Genomic DNA, 19,645 nt, shown 5'->3' on the forward strand with positions numbered 1-19,645 from the left:
ATATCTTTAAAAGACCAAAATGCCCTTTATAGAAAATTGGAGACAGGTATTTTAACTAGATTTAATTGGGATTTTCCCCATTACCTTAATTAAATTTTTAATAAATTTTCCATTAACTTTTTCCTAACCAAAAATTTGATTCATAATATTTATTATTAAAAATTAAATTAAAATATTTAATAAATTTTCGTTAATCTCATAAACAATTAGTAGGATATAATCTCAACAAATCAAAATATTTTGTGCAATTTAAACAAAAACAAAACCTTTTCTGTTACATTGAAGAGACATTGAAAATGTGATCATTGACGAAAACTTTTTCTTTTGGATGAAAACATCTATAAAATTTGGTGCAAAGATGAAAAAAAAATAAGAAGAAAATTCATTGAAGAGAAGTAAAATAAAAAAGGGCATGTGGTGGCGTAAATCGTTTTTTGATTTAAATTTCATAAGCATGTTTAATCTTTTTGAGATTATATAATTCGATAGGATAGTGAAAAGTAAACCAAGACTTTAAAAATAATTTTTAATATTTAACTAAAAAATATTTTGAATCAATTTTCAGTCACAAGAAATATATTTATGTTTGTAGGAATATATTAAAAACTTGAAGATAAAAGAAAAAATCCCAATTATATCTATAAAAGAGTATTTTGGTTTTTTGACTAAATTCATATAAATCTCTAATTCAATCTCCTGATCTGATTAAAAATATCTGTCTAAATTTAAATTTTGATATTTTAGTTAGATTAATAGTTAGAATTTTTCTTATTATTTATATCTTCGAGATATACAAGTAGGCCAAGGCCTGATAAGAAATTTATTCAAAATATACAGCTGATTTTGAATTTTAATATCTGTATTCTGGTAAAAAAAAATCCTCTAGTCTTTAATATAGAATTTAATTATTGAGTTGATTTTGGTTTTAAATATAAGACTTAATTCTTCTATTTATCATTTTTTTTTAAATTATCTTTATTAATACTCCCTCAATCATAATCAAGTAGAAGAGAAAGTGATGATATTAAAAAAAGATAATTATAATGTTTTAAAAAAAATATATCATATTTTTTATAATTAACTAATTTACCTAACTAATTAAATGGGTTATATATTAAACACGGGAGGAGTAGTAACTATATATAACCCAGCGGCCCAACCTATGTCGAACCCCTTTTTAAATTCTAACACCGCACACCCATTAATCTCATCAACTATCGATATTCGGTGTTATTATCCCATATTCCCTTCTCTTCCTTCCAACCTTGTCGAACTCACGACGCCTTCCATGGAGGCAAAACTGCCCGCTTCGAATGGCAACACTCCTTTTATTCCCCTTCACCTTGTTAAAGAAATTTTGGTCCGAGTAGACGCTCGAACCTTATTCCGTTGCTCTTTTGTTTGCAGAGATTGGAATGAACTTATTACTAATTCTGATTTTATATCTCGAAACTCGGACCGAAATTTTGATTCCAAAAGTCAAGTCCTCTGTTTTAGAGTTTGTCACTGTGAAAAGAAAAGGAAATATCTTTGTTCTCAATGTTGCAGAACAAAAACCCATTCATTACCCCCTTGCCAAACAACCTATTCATTGCACTGGGATGACGATCAATGGGATTTGTTTCACACAATGGAGAGTTCCAGCGTTGATAGCCTTAAAGGCACAAAAGTGATAGGTATAAGCAATGGGTTAGTATGTCTTGTTAATAAATTACCTTTCAGATTCATTCTTTGGAATCCAACTGTTAGAAAATATGTTTGGCTTCCTCTCACAATGGCTTGGAATGAAAGGCTTTGCATAGCAGGTTTTGGTTTTGACAATAATAGCAATGACTTTAAGGTTGTAAACCTTGTTCATCGTTTTGATCCGGTGGTTGTGTTGGCCGTTCAAATGGACTCAGCATGGGTTTTCTCATATGTCACATGGTCATGGAAACGTCTTGTCCTACCAATCCCTTGTTTCGTTCATTTTTGCTTGCCACGCGTATTATTCAATGGGGTACTTCATTGGACTGCCAAACACAGGCAAGAAGGTTATGAATTTATACTCACTTTTAATCTGACACATGAAGTTTTTGGACAAATATTATTTCCTGGGACTCTTGGTACAACTCCTGGTTGTTTGAATTCTATTGTGACAACAAGTGACTCGCTTTTTGTGGTACAAGAAAAGATGATATGTCATAATGAAATTTGTCAAGAAGAACCTTATACTCCTCCGATCTTTAATATAAGACCCATTTAACTAATTTGATTAAATTAAGGAAGTTAGGTAAGTTAGTTAATTATAAGAAATGTGACATGTTTTTCCTAAAACACCATGATCATCTTTCTTAATACCTCTCTCCCTCTTCTACTTGATTATGGTTGTGGGAATATTTATAGGGGTAATTTAGAGAAAATTGATAAATATGAGAAATGGGTCTTATATTTAGGACCAAAACCAACTCAACAATTGAGTCCTATATTAAAGACCGGAGGAGTATTTTCTCCATGTGGATTATGGAACAATATGGGGTCTATGAATCATGGAAAAATATTTGTAATGTTTCATCGTCAACAGAAGAGAAAGATCCTTCTCACATGCTTGGAGTAAAGAAGAAGGGTGATCACGTATTTGAAATAGGAGGTGGGATGATTCACAGATACAATCCAACAACTCCCATTGGGAAAAATGGTGTTTTCTTTCGCAGCCACACGGAGAGTTTGTATTTACTAGAAAAGGGAGACGATGTTAATTCTTACTAATGTTGTCGCAAATAGTTGATACGATACCTAGATTTATAGGGAGAATGAAAAATTTGATTGTTTGCCTGGTTATTTGAATTTATTTGAATGTCATCATTTTGGATTAGTTCTCCTGCAAGATTATTAGTCGTCATTCTCACTTTAATTCAACTTATTTTTTGGGCTTACTTTTTTTAATTTATATATCAATATAATATAAAAATTTTCAAAAAAAAGGAACATTATTCATGAATGATAACTTATATGCATAGACCGTCAAATGCTGCTTTCTTAAAATGTAGAATGATTAACCAGTGTCAAATAGCATGTGTCGTTATATCACAGTTTTAACTTGGGTCTGACAATGAAACTTCATCATGTCCCGTTTTGCAAATATATTCATTAATGGCTGCTGCTGTACCTCCAAAATTAAAAGATTTAGACCCATGATTAATTTTTTTTTTTTTTAGCAAAACAGACCCATGATTAAATTGTCTGAAAATTAGTTTTAAAACTCTCACGGTACTTATATGGCCAAAATGCAAGTAATTTTCAAAGAGTGTTTTATTTGCTTTCAACAATGAACTAAAAAGCAATCCTAAACTTTCAAACTTTTAAAATCACAACTTTTTCAATACTAGAAGGAATAATAATTGTTCACTGGCATCACCGAAACGGGTGAGTCTAAAGTTCTGCTCTGCACTGTACCCATCACCACTCTGATTTAATATATATATATATATATATATATATATATATCCCTTTCCATATCATACCTCAAAAAACTTTAAGAGAAGCATTTAGGGTTAGTTCTATGACAAGGTCTGCCAACAGCAACACGTTACATTAAAACATCATTGTAATTATTTTATAAGCTACAATGCCCCAAAAAAAAAATTCTGAGTATGATATTTTCTTTCTCTACCTCGTGGCTTATATTGATGTCTAGAAAGTCCAAAAATTATAATTAATTTTAAGATCATAATTAATCTTTTTTTAATAGACGGCATTTTTTAAATAACAAAGTAGTTTAAAATGAACTAGAAATTTCTCCCCCATGCGATGCACAGTTTAACATATTTGATTAGATTTAAAATTATAATAAATTGCATTATCTACTGTAGCTTAAGATTTACTTCTTATAGTAGTATGATTTTTTTATTCAGTCAAATAAAATTTGAATTAGGAATGCAAAATTTGGGAGGAATAGATAAAAATTTAAATTTATTTATTTATTTCTCCATTTAAGTCTCTCATTGACATACTATTTAACTATAAGGCTCCACATTTAATGCAATATATCCAAATTCCAATTAGGATATTATTCAAATTCAAAATTAATTATTAATTTCTTCATTTGAGCCTCCAATTAAAATTTTCTTTATTTATAATATTTTCTATTTAATTCAATATATTCAAATTTTAATCAATATGTTATTCAAATCTCATTAATTAAATATATTCGGATATAATAATATTACACTAAACCTATTTTTAAACGAATCGGGTATTACAAATTTTTAAAAATATAGTTGATTGATGATTGTTGATTGATTGATTGATTCACTTTGAGAACATTTAATAAAATCTGAACAATATAGAGAAAGATTAGCATGGTATATAAATTTTTAGGAAAATGTAATAAAATGACTTTTAAAATTCAAAATTTCCCAAAGGTCACTTAAAATTACTGCCCATGACCCAAAATTTATTTTTTTAGCACAAACAACGCTAATTACATAACAAGTTTCGTTATTTCATTATCGACATTTACAATAGCTTTTTTCCCTTACAATTTTAACACTTGGTAAGAAATAAAATAAATAATTAAAATGTAAAATAGAATCAAACTAATCAATGAAAATTATTTCTAATAAAATTTGAAAAATTATAATTCATCATAAATTTTATACTTTACATTGATTAATTATTGATTATATTATAATTAGTTATCTTATAAGCTAAGATACCATGTCCCAAAAACAAAATCTTAATATGTATCTCCTACCACGTCATTGCATTGAGACGACATTTTTTTTTACAATAAAATAATTTAAAATGTAATGATAATAATATTATATTTTATAAAGATTCTTAAGGAAAATAAATAATAATTTTTATTAGATTATAATGATTCCAAAATATTTTTTGTAATTTAAATAAGAGTATTGATAAATTGGTTCATAAATTTATATAAGAAACAATGATAAAAGAAGAACCTAAAAATTATTAATCTCAAATGAGATTTGTTTTTCAGAAAAGATTAATTAATTTTCAGATTTTTTTCTTATAATCCTCCTTTTATACAGTGTTTGGTCGAGCTATATTTTTTTTTCAAAAAAAAGGGGGGGTTGGCCGCAAATTTTCACCTGAAAGTTCTAATAATGGCAAGTACAGTGACCGCGGCGCTATCTCATAGATTCGGAGCCAACATGAAAAAGATGGATGCTGTGATTAGGAAAGCCAAATCTTCAGCGGTGATGTACCATTATCCTTGCCCTGATGGTGCTTTTGCTGCTCTCGCTGCTCATCTGTACTTTAAAGCTACTTCTCTCCCTGCTCTCTTCTTTCCCAACACTGTTTATCGTCCCCTCAGGTTCATCCCCGCTTGACCCTTGCCTCTCTTTTCTGTTATCTTCTCTCCTCATTCTCGATCTTGGGTTGGCTAAAGTTCATCCCATTGCTTAATTTACCAGAGCTGAAGATCTTCCCCTGCATGAAATTAGTGATCTTTACCTTCTGGATTTCGTGGGGCCTTCGGGATTTGTTCAGGAAGTCTCCGCCAAAGTTGGAACGTAGGTTTCAATTCTTTTTCCCCCTCCCCTTTTGTTCTTGTCATCCTTTCATTATATGCTTTATCGAGGATAATATTTATATTTCATCAATTTATTATGGTTTCTCATATGTAGAGTAATTATTTTGGACCATCACAAGACTGCGCTTGAGAAGTTAGGTAGTGAGAGCTCGGCTGATAAGAATGTGATTAAAGTGATTGATAGGGAGAGGAGTGGGGCAACCATTGCATTTGATTACTTTAAAAAGAAGCTTCTTAGTTCAGTTGCTGATGCTAAACATCAATCGGTGCTAAAGCAATTTGAGGGTGTCCGGCAACTTTATGATTACATTGAAGATGCAGACCTTTGGAGATGGAAACTCCAAAACAGCAAGGCTTTCAACAGTGGTTTGAAAGACATGAACATAGAGTTTGACGCCCGTTTAAACCCTTCCTTGTTTGACCAGGTGATTTTCTACATTTCTTCTTACTTGTTATTATAGCCTTTCACTATGAAATTTCAAAGTGTGTTAGAATGTTGTGATAACAGCTACATGGTATAGAACTTGAGTCTCTTCTGGCTTTCCAGAAGAGTTAAAATCAAATATTTTTGCACACAATCCTGTTGACCTTGGCTTTTTATTAATGTTTAGAAGTTGTTGTTGCACTAAAGAACTGTCTTAGTTTGAATGAAACCATGATTTTTATAAGATAAATGACCCGTTTAACTTTCCGCAGTAGACCTTTTGCAGCTTCAAGGAGATAAAGCCCGTTGTCCTGCCATTTCTATTTTTTTTTTTATATTTATGAGAGATGTATTGCTTAGGTGTAATAATTTCTTAAATATGATTACTCTCTTATTGACAAATTAGTGGCACTAGTATTTTCCTTCTCTTCGACTTGCTGGCACCAATATCTGATGTACTGACAAATTAGTGGCACCAGTATTTTCCTTCTCTTTGACTTGTTGGCACCGGCACCAATATCTGATGTACTGACATAGTTTATTTGTTTTTACTTTTTCACTCTGATCCCATGAATTTGGGAATACTTGAAATAAATGATAATTTTCTGGATTTGAACAGTTATTGTCATTGAATGTTGACTCGGTAATCAGTCAAGGCATGGCGAGCTTATCATGCAAGCAAAAGTTGATGGATGATTGTCTCAGCCAGTCATACAGAATCGCACTTGGTGGTGGTGCTTATGGCTCGTGCTTGGTATTGTTGATTTTTTCTCTTCGAATCTCTCTTTCTTTTCTTTACCCTAAGGGAAAATTTTAATGAGTTCTATTTAAAAGTCCAGAGAAGTAGGGTTATTTGTAGTTATATTTCTAACAGATTGTAGCCACCCATTGGCAATTTGTTTCATTTTAAGTCATCATACTTGACATGGATGTGATGCATTAGTACATACAATGCTCATTGTAAGCTTCAAACTTTGATTCTGATCTAATTTACTGAGCACAATGTTATATGCTTTTACATATTCCTTTGTTCTTTAATGCGCTACGAAGTATGGTTCGATTGAGAGTATAGTTGCTTGTGTTATTTGCAGGCTGTAAATGCAGATGCTGCTCTTTCAGAGCTGAGAAGTGAATTGGGACATCAGTTAGCCTCTAAGAGCCAAAATCTAAAGTTGAGGTTTGTATCATGTCATTAAATATAAATTCCAATGTTAACATTTAGGGTACTCACCTCCAACCAACATCCAACAATAATTATTTTTGTTTTGCATCTATTATCTGTATTTCTGCTCAGAAAATCCTTTTTGTCGTAGCATGTTGGCTATGACATGCCTCAGTCAATCTGGTTATTTTGCCATGAAGGTCATTTATAAATTACTTGTTCCATAAAAGGGGAAAAAAGTTCACGACAGTAAAAGGCCTGAAACTTATAACATACATCAAGCTTTTGTGCAGAAGGGGGTAAAGTATAAGTATTTGTTGTTTTTTTCCCCTGTTTTTTCTGTGAAGGGTTATGAGAAAAACGATGAAACGGCGCACAATAACCTTGCAGTAAAAATTTCAAATATAAGTATGTTAGTCAGTGCCTCAAATGTTATGATTGCAGCGGTAACATGATATTAAACTACTGATTTTCTTATTGGAGTTTGACTTGGTTTAGAATCCACTTTGCAAATAAACTTCCAGATTCCCAGAAATAGAGGCCTAGAATTTATAAAGAAACAGATAAACTTAGTTTAGCAAAGTATGAGGCTGTTTTGCTAGGTTTTCAAGGGTTCTTACTCTCCCCTCAGCAATTGATGGACAAAAACTTATTCCATCAAATTTATAATCTGGTTGAGATGTCAGATTTGTGATGCATCCATTTCCTTTGTAGGGCTATTGGAGCTGTTGTATATAAAGTCCCAGAGATTGGAAATCATAATATGCTGAAAATAAGTCTAAGGAGTTTGGGCAATGAAGATACAACTCCCATCTCTCAGGTTGCTTCTATATAAATCATTATGTGCTCATTTCATTGTATGTGCAATTTGTAAACAAGGAATCTAAATTTATATCGTTTCTTGGTCTTTTATAAGGAATTTGGAGGTGGGGGACACGGAAATGCAAGCTCTTTCATGTTAAGCTCTGAGCAATTTGAGCAATGGAAGGTGTGATTAGAATTCCAAAGTGCTTCCCATATGGAGAGAACAGAGTTTACACCACATTTTCTCTTTGCTACTTCAATCTGGAACTTTCACTTTGCAAAGCTAAGTGATTGTTGAGGTGGCTCTCTGCATGTGCAATTTTTGAATCTCCATTGAGTCTCGTTGTTGTTGTTTATTACGTCCTAGTACCAACAAAACACAAATATTCCTATTTAGTCCCAGCATTATGAGATAGGTTGATGAGTCAGTTGTAAATTAAGCATGTTGATGTGTTAACGGTAAGTTTCACTGAAAAGTTTCTTTTGTGGACTAAATTTATTTTTAGACTTTGTTTAGATGAACAAGAATGGAATAAAAGGTGAAGGAAAAGAAAATCTAACTTATATTTTTTGTTATTCTATTTATATTTTTATTGGAATGTATTTAGAATACAGGAAAAAAGGATAAAAATGGGAGGGGAAAATTTGTGAGCACACTCACATATTTGTCTTCCTTCTTTCTTAGTTCAAACACATTTTTAAGCTTCCAAGGTTTGACTTGTTTCTTCAGTCATTCAGTAGTCTAATTATCTCATCTAAAGGAAAAATACTTAATTGAAACTATATATTTGGTTCTGGTGATGAAGGCCAAAATAAAATAAATTTGAACTTGAAAGTCATGTTCAAACTTTTTCAATTGCCTTGCACTAAAATTACCCTTAAAAATAACCAAGAATACTACAATAAGAAGGTTAACAAATATTCTGGTATTTTTCTTTATTCCATAAGTAATAACACCCCTGACCAATCCATAAAAATTTTCCAGATCTTACACCAAACCATCAACCTTTGTTTAGCCACCCTTAATGAAGATTGTCACCCAAAACCCCAAGGTATACTTGACTGTTATAATAATATTAGGAAAAAAAAAAAAATCAAACCATCTTGATCAATGAAGCATATACTAATATACAAAAAGAAGAAGCAGAAGGAATCTTGCAAACAGATGTATATATGTCTTTTGTTTTATGAATTCAGCTCTCAAGTGTTATTCCCCACCACCTATCTGGCCTGCCAATGGTCATTGGCATATCAGTTTGTGAATGTAAAGTGAGAAACTTCTTCACAGCCTGCCATGGCTGCATTAGAAGGATACCATGCATCATCTGTAATGAACTGCATCCATGAATCATCTTTGTCTTCCTCCTCCAAGCATGAAGATGCCCCAGCTGGATCTGGAGACATGGTTTCACTTTCATTATTAATGTTTATGGTTTGTGAGCTCTCAATTAGTGTTAAACTACTTTGCCCTTGCTCTTCAATTTCAGAGCAGATTCCATTTTTCTTGAACACACGGCACAATGCATAAGTATCCTGCAAAGTTTCAAAACAGATGGTTGTTAAGTGCTAAGATCACCTGATTGTTTTATCAATTTGGTTGCTGACTTCATCATATTAAAAACTAAGACATATATATATAGTTGAGAAGCATCCATATAATGTTAACCGTTCAAATCAAGCACCAAATAGTCATTTTCCTTTCAGGGGCTAATCTGATGGCACAAGCATATTTTATGGATCTAAATGATAAGTTATCCCATTGGTTATTCTCTTGTACGTATTATTAGACAAACTTCACGGCTTAGAAAGAGTAAGAGTGAAAAATATTTGTGGGTGTATCCAATCTCAAATCTTTTCCTGAAGCTGGTTTTTGTTTGCTTATGCTGAAAAAGTCCAAACAGAGTAGTCAAAAATTGAGGCCGAAACAGATATACAAAAATGTTACCCCATAAAGGAAAATATGTCATGTTTGCTGGAAACTAACGTTCAAAGAGTTACAAGTCTTGGTCAATGTGTCTTTAGTACTTTGCAGCAGTTGGACTTGTGATTGTGGGCAGAAGCTTTAAGACACTCTCAAGATTAATAAAAGGGTTAAAGGAGAATTATATTTGATATGCTGTTGAATCTCCCTAGCTTAATCATGAGGTTTTGCATAATTTGATTAATATCCTTTGAATTTTCTTTTTCTTTTTCATCTCTCCTTTCTGGCAGTGTCTATTGGTTTGTCTTGGTGTTCGGGAATAAAGTAAAAAGTGGCCGACACAGAATGAAAGTGATGGAGACGCAGCGATATTTATGGGCTGCGCAAGCCTTCAAATGGTCCTTGCTAGAATCTAAAATCCTAGAGCATGAAGACGAATGGATATCAATTAATAAAGACAAAATTATATGGAGTTTAAGAAGGCAGCTTTGTCTCATTTACACTAATTTAAGGTTTAAATAACGTATCTTATAAACTAATCAAAAGCATTATCATTATACCATGCGTAGTAATTACTTGTCTCATTAAATAACAATAAAGGACAAGGTACTGTCAGTTAGAGGTATTCGAGGAAAGCAAGCAACGAATATATCAGCCATTTGTTTATTTATACTTCTCTAATAAACAATAATAAAGGAGAGACTTTTCGGATGGTACCAAATTATCCATGAAGATACACGTAAACGTGTTAAGAGGCAGATCTCACGTAACAATACTCTTGACATATTTACATCATTATTGAAGACTAGTTCAGTTTATTTAAAACTTCAAATTCCAATACAAAGTTAGGTGAGAGAGGAAGAGGAAAGAAATAATAAGACTTATATAAAAAGACAGGCTTTTTCATGCATGTCATGCAGATCCTACGTTTCCCTACAGTTCTCATCAGGCATTACACATTTAGTTATGCACATTGCTTTCTGCAAGTTCAAGTTTTACTCTCTGTGACTGTTTGTTCTGGGGTGACCCTGGTTTAGTGAAGGAGATATATACTAAGGAACTGAAACTATAGATTTCTTTCTTGTCTTTGATGTGAAAGAGGAAGGTGAATATAATGAGGGGAAAATGCTTTTGTGACTGTCTTAAGAATGGAACTTCATGCTTTTGCGTTTTGTGTTTTTCCTTTTTTTCAGGTCAAATATGTGGGTGACGACAAGTGGATACACAGGCAAAAGAAAGTTCTGAAAGTTGTTAAAGGGTAGGTGTGGGGCCTGTGGGGACGCCAACAAGAACTAGTTTTGAAGACAAAAGCATTTGCTTTTTTGAGATGTGACTTATGCAATGTACTCTTTGTAGAACTTTTGGAATCTCCCACCACTAAAAACCTTCATGCTCATATTTTCCCATCCACCAAAAATCTCCATGCAAGTCATGAGACTGAGATAACTGAATCCTAAATCCTAATTCACCATATGAAACATCATATTGATGAACACATATAACTGGCTTACACATTTTAGGACATTTACTATAAAAGCACTAGGATTAGCTTTTCTCATAAAAGTTTAATTATGTTTTTGTTAGAGAACTTGATTGGTAACAAAGATATGGAGAAGATGGGTAATTTACCTGAATTCCGGAGGTGTCCTCGGATTCTTTATCATCGAGGCGATACTCATGCATGACCCAGTCAGTTCTGATGCCTTGAGGGGCTCTGCCTCTGTAGTAAACAAGAGTTTTCTTCATGCCAATGGGTCTGTTTTGGGAAGTGACCCTTCTGTCTTTGCCAGTGGACTTCCAGTACCCAGCTCTAGTGGCTCTGTTAGTTCTGAAACCATTAGGGTATTTCCTGTCTCTGGGTCCAAAGAAGTACCACTCTGGATCTCTACTTGGCAGAAATGACTTGTCTGCCTCATCATCAATCACAATGCCCAACAAAATGTCACACCAAAATCAGCCAACTCAACATCTTTCCTTATGTTTTGGTACACATTATCAAATTATGCATCAAATTCACTTCATTATGCTTCACATCACAATACAACATGTATGGCATACACTGAATCCACCATACACACACACACACTGCTTTCAATTCTGATAATGACTTGCACTTCTCTTGCGTGGTAAGACTGAAAAATGTGCAAGTGCAGGCCAACGTAGGAAAGAAAACTAAAGTCTATTTTAAGAAATCAAATTTCAGTGTGTTAAGTTAATGCAAGGAAGTACACTCCTAAGATTTAGTATAGATAGACACAGGTACCAGAGAAATATGATGAAGATGAGAGAATAGTAAATGGCATTTGGGAGGGAAGAACAAACCTGCAAGTTCCCAAGGCTCACATTTGTAGAGATCAATCTCAGGAATGATGTCAAGTTCAATTTCTTGGCCATTGATCTTCCTCTTGAGATAATAATTGACAAGCTCTTCGTCGGTCGGATGGAACCGAAAACCCGGTGGTAATCCGACCCTGGCCATGTTGTCTTTGTCTGCCTCCTTTTAATTTTCTCTTCTTGCTGTTGTAGATGCAAGACTCTTCAGTCATCCCAAACCACCATTATTTATACTTACAAGAGACGAAAATAAAAGGAACCAAAGCTCCTTATCTTTGAGTTTTTTATCTTCTTTCTTTTTCTTTTACAGACTTACATATTCTGGCATAACGTTTGATACAAGCCTTTTATGCACTTTTTTTTTTGTCAATAATACTTCTATATATATATATATATATATGCATCTCCATTTTAATTATGAATGCAAATCTAGCATTTTCCTTTTAATCCAATGCTTTCCATTTTATATTTATTTTAAGTAATAGACCTTTTATTTCTTTAATGATGACATTTTCCCAAAAAGAAAGAAAAAAGAAAATGGGAGGCCGTGCAGGAGGTCATTGAGATGAAATCCTGAGAAATTGTCCTGTTAATTATTCATTTAATTTTCTGCGCTTTTTGTTTTTTTATCACTTTGATGTTGAGACTATAATTTCATTATTGTTTTTTTTTTAAATCAACCTGTGCTAATTATATGACAATGGTTTATAGTAATTAGAAATGGAAAACATTTTAAGTACAAATGACATGAACTTGTATGCGCCCAAGGGAAGAAAATGAACGCTTGGTTCGTTAATGTTGACATTCTACTGCAGTTAAGATTAGAGGGAGATAGGCTCTTTCTCCAATCCTACAAAATGAGTCCTAATTAAGGATAGATTTTTTTGGAAAAATGGCAAAAAACAACTATTGAAATAGAAAAATTACAAATTAAAACCCATTACAACATTAGTATGGGTTTTGATAGCAATTTTTGTGAACAGGTCCCTATGTACAATTTTTCTATTTCAGCAGTCTTTTTTTGCTATTTTTTCCTCTTTTTTTTCTTTCTTTGTACTAGTAATATTAGTGTAGGTCCCCATTTTTTTTTCTAGCTCGCAAATATCTTTCTATTAAAAACAATCATAGCATCTCATCTAATGAGAATGTAAACCTTAATTCGTCAGGTTATAAAATATTAGTCATTTTTATTAGACTGAATTCTTTTTAACTACTAATTTTCAAACAATGTCACAAAACCCAGGCTTCTTTTGAGCTGGCATTAGTTTTACTAATATCATTTGTTGCTGCTGCTCCAAAATTTTATTAAAGCAAAAACAAGATTGGGATAATCAGAATGGACAAAACACTAATCCAAAAATGAGCTTTCAAGATTCGGTGTGGGATCATAGATGTTGGAATCAAGTTACCAAATTGGGAAATGACAGCACATGAGTAAGTATCAAAGTCCTAATTCACTCCAAAGCTAAATAACCAACCCAAACAGCGAAAGAAAGAAAGTTCCCAATTAGTCCAACTTCTCCTTGACCCCTGTTACTTTTCCTATCAATATTTTTTTGACCAACATAACATCAATATTTTTAGAAGGCTAATTCTTTTTCATTTAATGTCAGCCTTATGGTTTATCATTTTTTTTAATTAAACGGCTAAAATTTTACAATTTACTATTACATTTTGTTAGCATTGCGTAATATTACATTAACGTTTATATACTCAAGAAAGTAATAAAATAAAATCAACTCATATATGATACTATGTCATTTGTTCTAGGGTGAATTGACTAAAATTAACTCTCAAAGACTTTTTTTTTCTTCCCGAGTTTATACGAACTCAAACTCAAAACTTCATGTTCCGGCGACTATAACTTTTCATATTAGAACTAATATCTATTGATTAAAAAATATATACTGCCTCTAGTTTGTAATACTCCTCCTGTCCTAAATATAAGATTCTTATACTTAGGACGGGGGAGTACAGTTGACTACAAACTACACCTTATATTTAAAATAAGATGTAATATTCTCAAATAAGAATTTATATAAAACACAATTTTGGTTTGAAAACGTCCTAAAAAGAATATTTTTGCACTTTATAAGACAACTTATTCATCTTATATAGCGCAAAATTACTTGAAAATAAACTAAACCCAACAACAGTTAGAAAAGATTATTTTCTGGATTAGTATGATGGAGATGCATATAAAACTTCAATGAAGAAAAGAAAATTATATGTTGAAGAAATGCAAAGGGAAAACCGTGAAGGTGAAGTGAAACCTTGGAAATACACATTGAATTGGAGTAACTTTTCTTTTGGTTTCTCTCTCTCACTCTTCTTTTTCTTTTTAAATTTTGTGATGAGATGAGTGGTGACTTTTGCTTTTATGAGATGAACTTTCTACGCAATCATTACTCAGCAATAATCCCTAAATATGCTGCATCGCTTCACTTTTATCACTACTCTTGTTTCGCTTTCCTATTTGGATTATTCTTACAACCTCCTCTTTTTCTGAACCATATAGTTCCTTCTTCCTTTAACCTTGTCTTTCAAGATCTCATTTTCCCCTCCATTGTACTATTTCTCATCACACTTGTGTTTCAAAAGAAGAGTGCCTCGTTTATACACTTTTCAATGGCCATTCCTTTAGGAGTATTTGCAGATCTTGTATTGTTCTAACTTAATACTAACTTCATCCGTTCTTATTAGAATAGTTGTTTGGAGATTGAATTTGACCTCAATCCATTTTATCTTTCAAATTGGTAATCTATTATCTAAAATATCCTTGTTAATTATACATATCAAGGGATTGCCGTCTGGTCATAATTAAAAAGGATATTTTTTAAAAAAATTAACTTATATTTATTACAAATCTGACTTAACTATTTTTTTTAATTTACTCAAATTGATTTAGTAACTCTCAGAGATAGTACCTGGTTTGGAGAGTTTATCAACTTAATTTTAATTGTTGTGGCAAGGCATTTAAGGGTGATCAGACTCATCATACCACATAGCACTTCTATTTTAGTCTGGCGATTTTGCATTTGGATTTATTTTGATTTGTGCTAAAAGAATGAAGGTGAGAGAATCTAAACAAGTACTTTGATTGGTATGCCTTATGTCCTTATTTGCTCTTTTACACCATTTTGTGACATGTATGAAGATTTTTATAATCCATAAGATTCCTCTGAAAAAATAAATTGATTCTGAAAACTTATCACTGTGCCCATTATGCCCTCGATAAAATAAAATAATTCCAAAGACTGTATCAGTTCATGATTAAGGGTAAAAATTTTAATTGAATAAAATAATATATAAAAATAATTTCAAATTTAAATTCCTTACTATGATTGACTACTTTATGGAGGGAAGTGCTGGACTCAATTTAAATTTATCAATCTTAGCTGCCATATGAAAATGAAAATAGGTTGAGTAAGATTAAATCGATGCTTGTCACGATTTTTAATTAGTCATAATTATTTTTAGTTTATGGACACTCTATATATGCATGGGTTATTAGTTTGCAATTAAGTTAGACTCTTCTTTAATTTTATTTTAATAGATTTAGAAATATTTTGTAGATAACCATATGCTATTCAATAGCCTCCCCTAATCCAAACTAAAATATTATCGGTTTCTAAATGGGATTATTATGTTATTCTTTGAATTTAATTTTTTTATATACAAAATTTCAACTCACAAGTAGTTTTATTTTTTTATGGTTGGCAAAAAGAGTTTTTTTTTTTTTTATGCAAATGTTCCTGTGGGTTTTATTTGGGTCAAAAGCCCAAAACATTTCTTCTGAAAATGGCGCGAGCCTGGAAAGAGACCAGCTCGGGTTCATGCCCTCGGCGAAATTCCCAGTGGCGTCGCCGGCGACCACTTGAACGTTTCTGATTACCACAAGCAATGGCAAGCCATCTATGTCAAGCCCTGCAACTACAAGCAACCTTTGCTTCCTTCCCACTTTGTGCTTATAGGAAGTCTTCTTTCAAGTGTAGTGCGTTTGCACACGACTGTGCGAGTTGGTCTGAGTATTTCTCCTTTGCTTTCTGTGCAGCTCTCTCTGGATTTGTTTCGCTCTGGTCTTTCGTAATTGATAATTCTAAGTTTAACTCTTTGAAGCAATAAATAGTAATAAGAACTGGAAATCCATAAAAGTCTCAACTTGGGTAACAATGCCTTGGCGAACATGTTCCAAACGGTACCAGGCTTTGCTTCCAGTCGCTGCTAGTCGAGGATTAAGTAGTTTTTCTATTCAGCCCAAGAGATCCAATTCGTTGCCTGACCAATGGAGTGGCCTAACAGCCATCCAAGGATCGAACTTTGTCTCAGAGGAGCTTTGTTCTTCTAATTATGTGGCGCAACTTGAAGCCTGTATTCAATCCAAGTCTTTGTCCGAAGGGAAGAAAATACATGAACGCATCCTTAAACACAATGGCTTTATCAAGGATTTCACGATCCTGGGAAAATTAACCCATCTGTATGTTAGATGTAATGAGATTGAACTTGCTCGTCAAGTGTTTGACAAAATTCCAAAGCCAAGTGTCATTTTATGGAACATGATAATCAGAGCTTACGCCTGGAATGGACCATTTGAAAAGGCTATTGATTTGTACTATGAGATGCTGAAACGGGGAGTTAGACCATCCAAATTCACGTTCCCTTTCGTTATCAAAGCCTGTTCAAGCCTACAAGCACTAGAGATTGGGAGAGAAATACATGAGCATGCAGAGAAACATGGTCTTGAATCGGACATTTATATATCAACCGCTTTGGTTGACCTATATGCCAAGTGTGGGGATTTGTTTGAAGCGCAAAGATTGTTTAATAGCATGTCCCACAGGGATATTGTTGCATGGAATGCTCTAGTTGCGGGGTTCTCACTTCATGGACTTTATGATGAAATGATACAAATAGTTGTCCAAATGCAGCAAAGGGGAATAAGTCCAAACTCTTCGACTATTGTTGCAGCTCTACCGACAGTTGGACAAGTTAATGCATTACGCCAAGGGAAGGCTATCCATGGTTACTCTGTTAGGAAGATCTTCAGTGGTAATGTGGTTGTTGCAACTGGACTTCTGGATATGTATTCTAAGTGTCATAACATATCCTATGCAAGGAAAATCTTCGACATGACAAGTGAAAAGAATGAGATATGCTGGAGTGCTATGATTGGAGGATATGTTATATGTGATTCCATGAAGGAGGCAATGGCACTTTATGATGAGATGGTATTAAAACCTAGGATGAACCCTACACCTGTTACGCTTGCAAGCATAGTACGAGCTTGCGCAAATCTCACTGATTTGGTTAAGGGAGGACATTTGCATTGTTATACAATCAAATCAGGGTTTGATATAGATACAACTGTTGGGAACTCACTGCTTTCTATGTATGGAAAATGTGGGATTTTGGATGATGCAATTAGGTTTTTTAATGAAATGACCTCAAAGGATAAGGTTTCTTACAGTGCTATTATATCTGGGTGTGTGCAAAATGGTTCTGCAGAGAAGGCTTTACTTATTTTTCGCCAGATGCAGTTATCTGGCATTGCCCCCGATGTGGCAACTATGGTATGCCTACTTCCAGCTTGTTCACATTTAGCTGCGCTACAACATGGGACCTGCTGCCATGGCTACTCAATTGTCTGCGGATTCACAGTAGATATCTCCATTTGTAATGCCATTATTGACATGTACTCGAAGTGTGGAAATATTTATACTAGTAGGGAAGTATTTGACAGGATGCCAAGGCGGGATATTGTATCATGGAATACAATGATAATTGGTTATGGCATTCATGGGCTAGGCACAGAAGCACTTTCACTATTCCATGAATTAAAGGCGTCAGGATTAAAGCCAGATGATGTGACCCTCCTTGCTGTATTATCTGCGTGCAGTCATTCAGGACGTGTCATGGAAGGAAAATATTGGTTTAACGCTATGATCCAAGACTTCAACATCAAGCCAAGGTTGGCGCATTATATATGCATGGTTGACCTTCTGGCTCGAGCAGGATATTTGGATGAGGCATACACTTTCATTCAAAGGATGCCATTTGAACCTGATGTTCGTGTATGGGGTGCATTGCTTGCAGCATGTAGGATCCACAAAAATATTGAAATGGGTGAAGAAATATCAAAGAAGATCCAGTTGCTGGGACCTGAATGTACTGGAAATTTTGTCCTTATGTCAAACATATATTCATCTGTAGGGAGATGGGATGATGCAGCACACATTAGAATCATACAAAGGGATCAAGGTTACAAGAAAAGTCCAGGATGCAGTTGGGTTGAGGTCTCTGGAGTAATCCATGGATTTATTGGTGGAGATCAATCCCATCCACAATCAGTATCCATTAATAGAAAGTTAGAGGAACTTCTGGTGCAGATGAAAAAATTGGGATACCGCGCAGATTATAGTTCTTCCCTTCATGATGTTGAAGAAGAGGAAAAGGAGCAGAATCTCCTTTCTCACAGCGAAAAAATAGCCATTGCATTTGGAATTCTTAATATTAACCCAAGGAAGCCTATAGTAGTTACAAAGAATCTCCGAATTTGTGTTGACTGCCACACTGCAATAAAATTTATAACCCTTATAACAGAGAGGGAAATAATAGTTAGAGACACAAGTAGATTTCATCATTTTAAGAGTGGAATCTGCAACTGTCAAGATTTCTGGTAAGAAACGGGAAAAGTAGAAGTCATAGAACCACACCTTGCCACGCACCTATCCTTTTGTTTGATCCCCTTGCTGCTTGAAACGAGATAATGTTCTTTCCTTCAACATTTGTGTGGTATGTTCTATTTATTGCAGCTATCCCCACAGTAAAAAATGTGAAAATATTTGTCTTACCTTACAGAAGAAGCATATAAGATGTAAATGTGAGAAGCATTTTGAAACCAATGGGTTTCTAGTTCTCATTTGTGCACGAAACGCAACTCTCTATCTACATGCATATAGAGGCATGTGTGTCAACTCCAAGGGGGATAAAAGATGCGCCAGTGTTAGCAATTTTGTCAAGTAGGCTTGATTTACCTCTAGCACCCTAGAAGTAGAGAGGAACTCAATATTAGAGAAAGCATTGTGGGAACACCAGTGGCCTCTGGCAAAGATATAGAAACGACACCTGCAGCAGCAGGCTGCTTTCAGCGCTCCTACAATTGGTAGAATCAAATCTTTACAAAAAAATTTCTGTCAACATCCACTCTTAACGCAAAATCCTCTGTAGTACACACCCATCTTTTCAAACCAAAGGGGCTTATTTTCTCTCAGTTCTTTCCCAACGTAATCTGCTGCACTTGACCAATGTCATATAGATGAGAAACAGCTGGTGCCCTGGTGATGGACTGATGAATTTTTTGGCTATCCTTGGGTCTATCTGTCTGCATTCTATTTGTTTCAATTTGTCTGCAACTCCTAGATTGACCTATTTCTCTCTTCTCTCGGATGTGTTTGAACT

General features: G+C 33.7%; 3 protein-coding genes across 3 annotated transcripts; 2 read left to right on the forward strand and 1 right to left on the reverse strand.

Annotated features, from left to right (window-relative positions):
- The first annotated feature begins 5,111 nt into the window (after positions 1–5,111).
- Positions 5,112–8,498, forward strand: LOC114760456 (uncharacterized). Its single transcript, XM_028949710.1, has 7 exons — positions 5,112–5,323; positions 5,424–5,522; positions 5,637–5,967; positions 6,586–6,720; positions 7,058–7,143; positions 7,843–7,948; positions 8,045–8,498. The coding sequence occupies exons 1-7, from the start codon at positions 5,112–5,114 to the stop codon at positions 8,120–8,122; spliced, it is 1,047 nt and encodes a 348-aa protein (XP_028805543.1). The 3' UTR covers positions 8,123–8,498.
- Positions 8,499–8,745: 247 nt separating this feature from the next.
- Positions 8,746–12,365, reverse strand: LOC114760466 (NAC domain-containing protein 86-like). Its single transcript, XM_028949722.1, has 3 exons — positions 12,176–12,365; positions 11,483–11,760; positions 8,746–9,465 (listed from the first exon to the last, which is right to left on the reverse strand). The coding sequence occupies exons 1-3, from the start codon at positions 12,330–12,332 to the stop codon at positions 9,184–9,186; spliced, it is 717 nt and encodes a 238-aa protein (XP_028805555.1). The 5' UTR covers positions 12,333–12,365; the 3' UTR covers positions 8,746–9,183.
- Positions 12,366–16,071: 3,706 nt separating this feature from the next.
- Positions 16,072–19,398, forward strand: LOC114760459 (pentatricopeptide repeat-containing protein At3g16610-like). The gene has a single exon (XM_028949713.1). It carries the CDS (start codon positions 16,360–16,362, stop codon positions 18,865–18,867), a length of 2,508 nt encoding a protein of 835 aa, XP_028805546.1. The 5' UTR covers positions 16,072–16,359; the 3' UTR covers positions 18,868–19,398.
- The last annotated feature ends 247 nt before the right edge of the window (positions 19,399–19,645 follow it).

Source organism: Neltuma alba, unplaced genomic scaffold, assembly GCF_004799145.2.
Source record: "Neltuma alba isolate B1F8T4 unplaced genomic scaffold, ASM479914v2 tig00010980_pilon, whole genome shotgun sequence".
NCBI lineage: Eukaryota > Viridiplantae > Streptophyta > Magnoliopsida > Fabales > Fabaceae > Neltuma > Neltuma alba.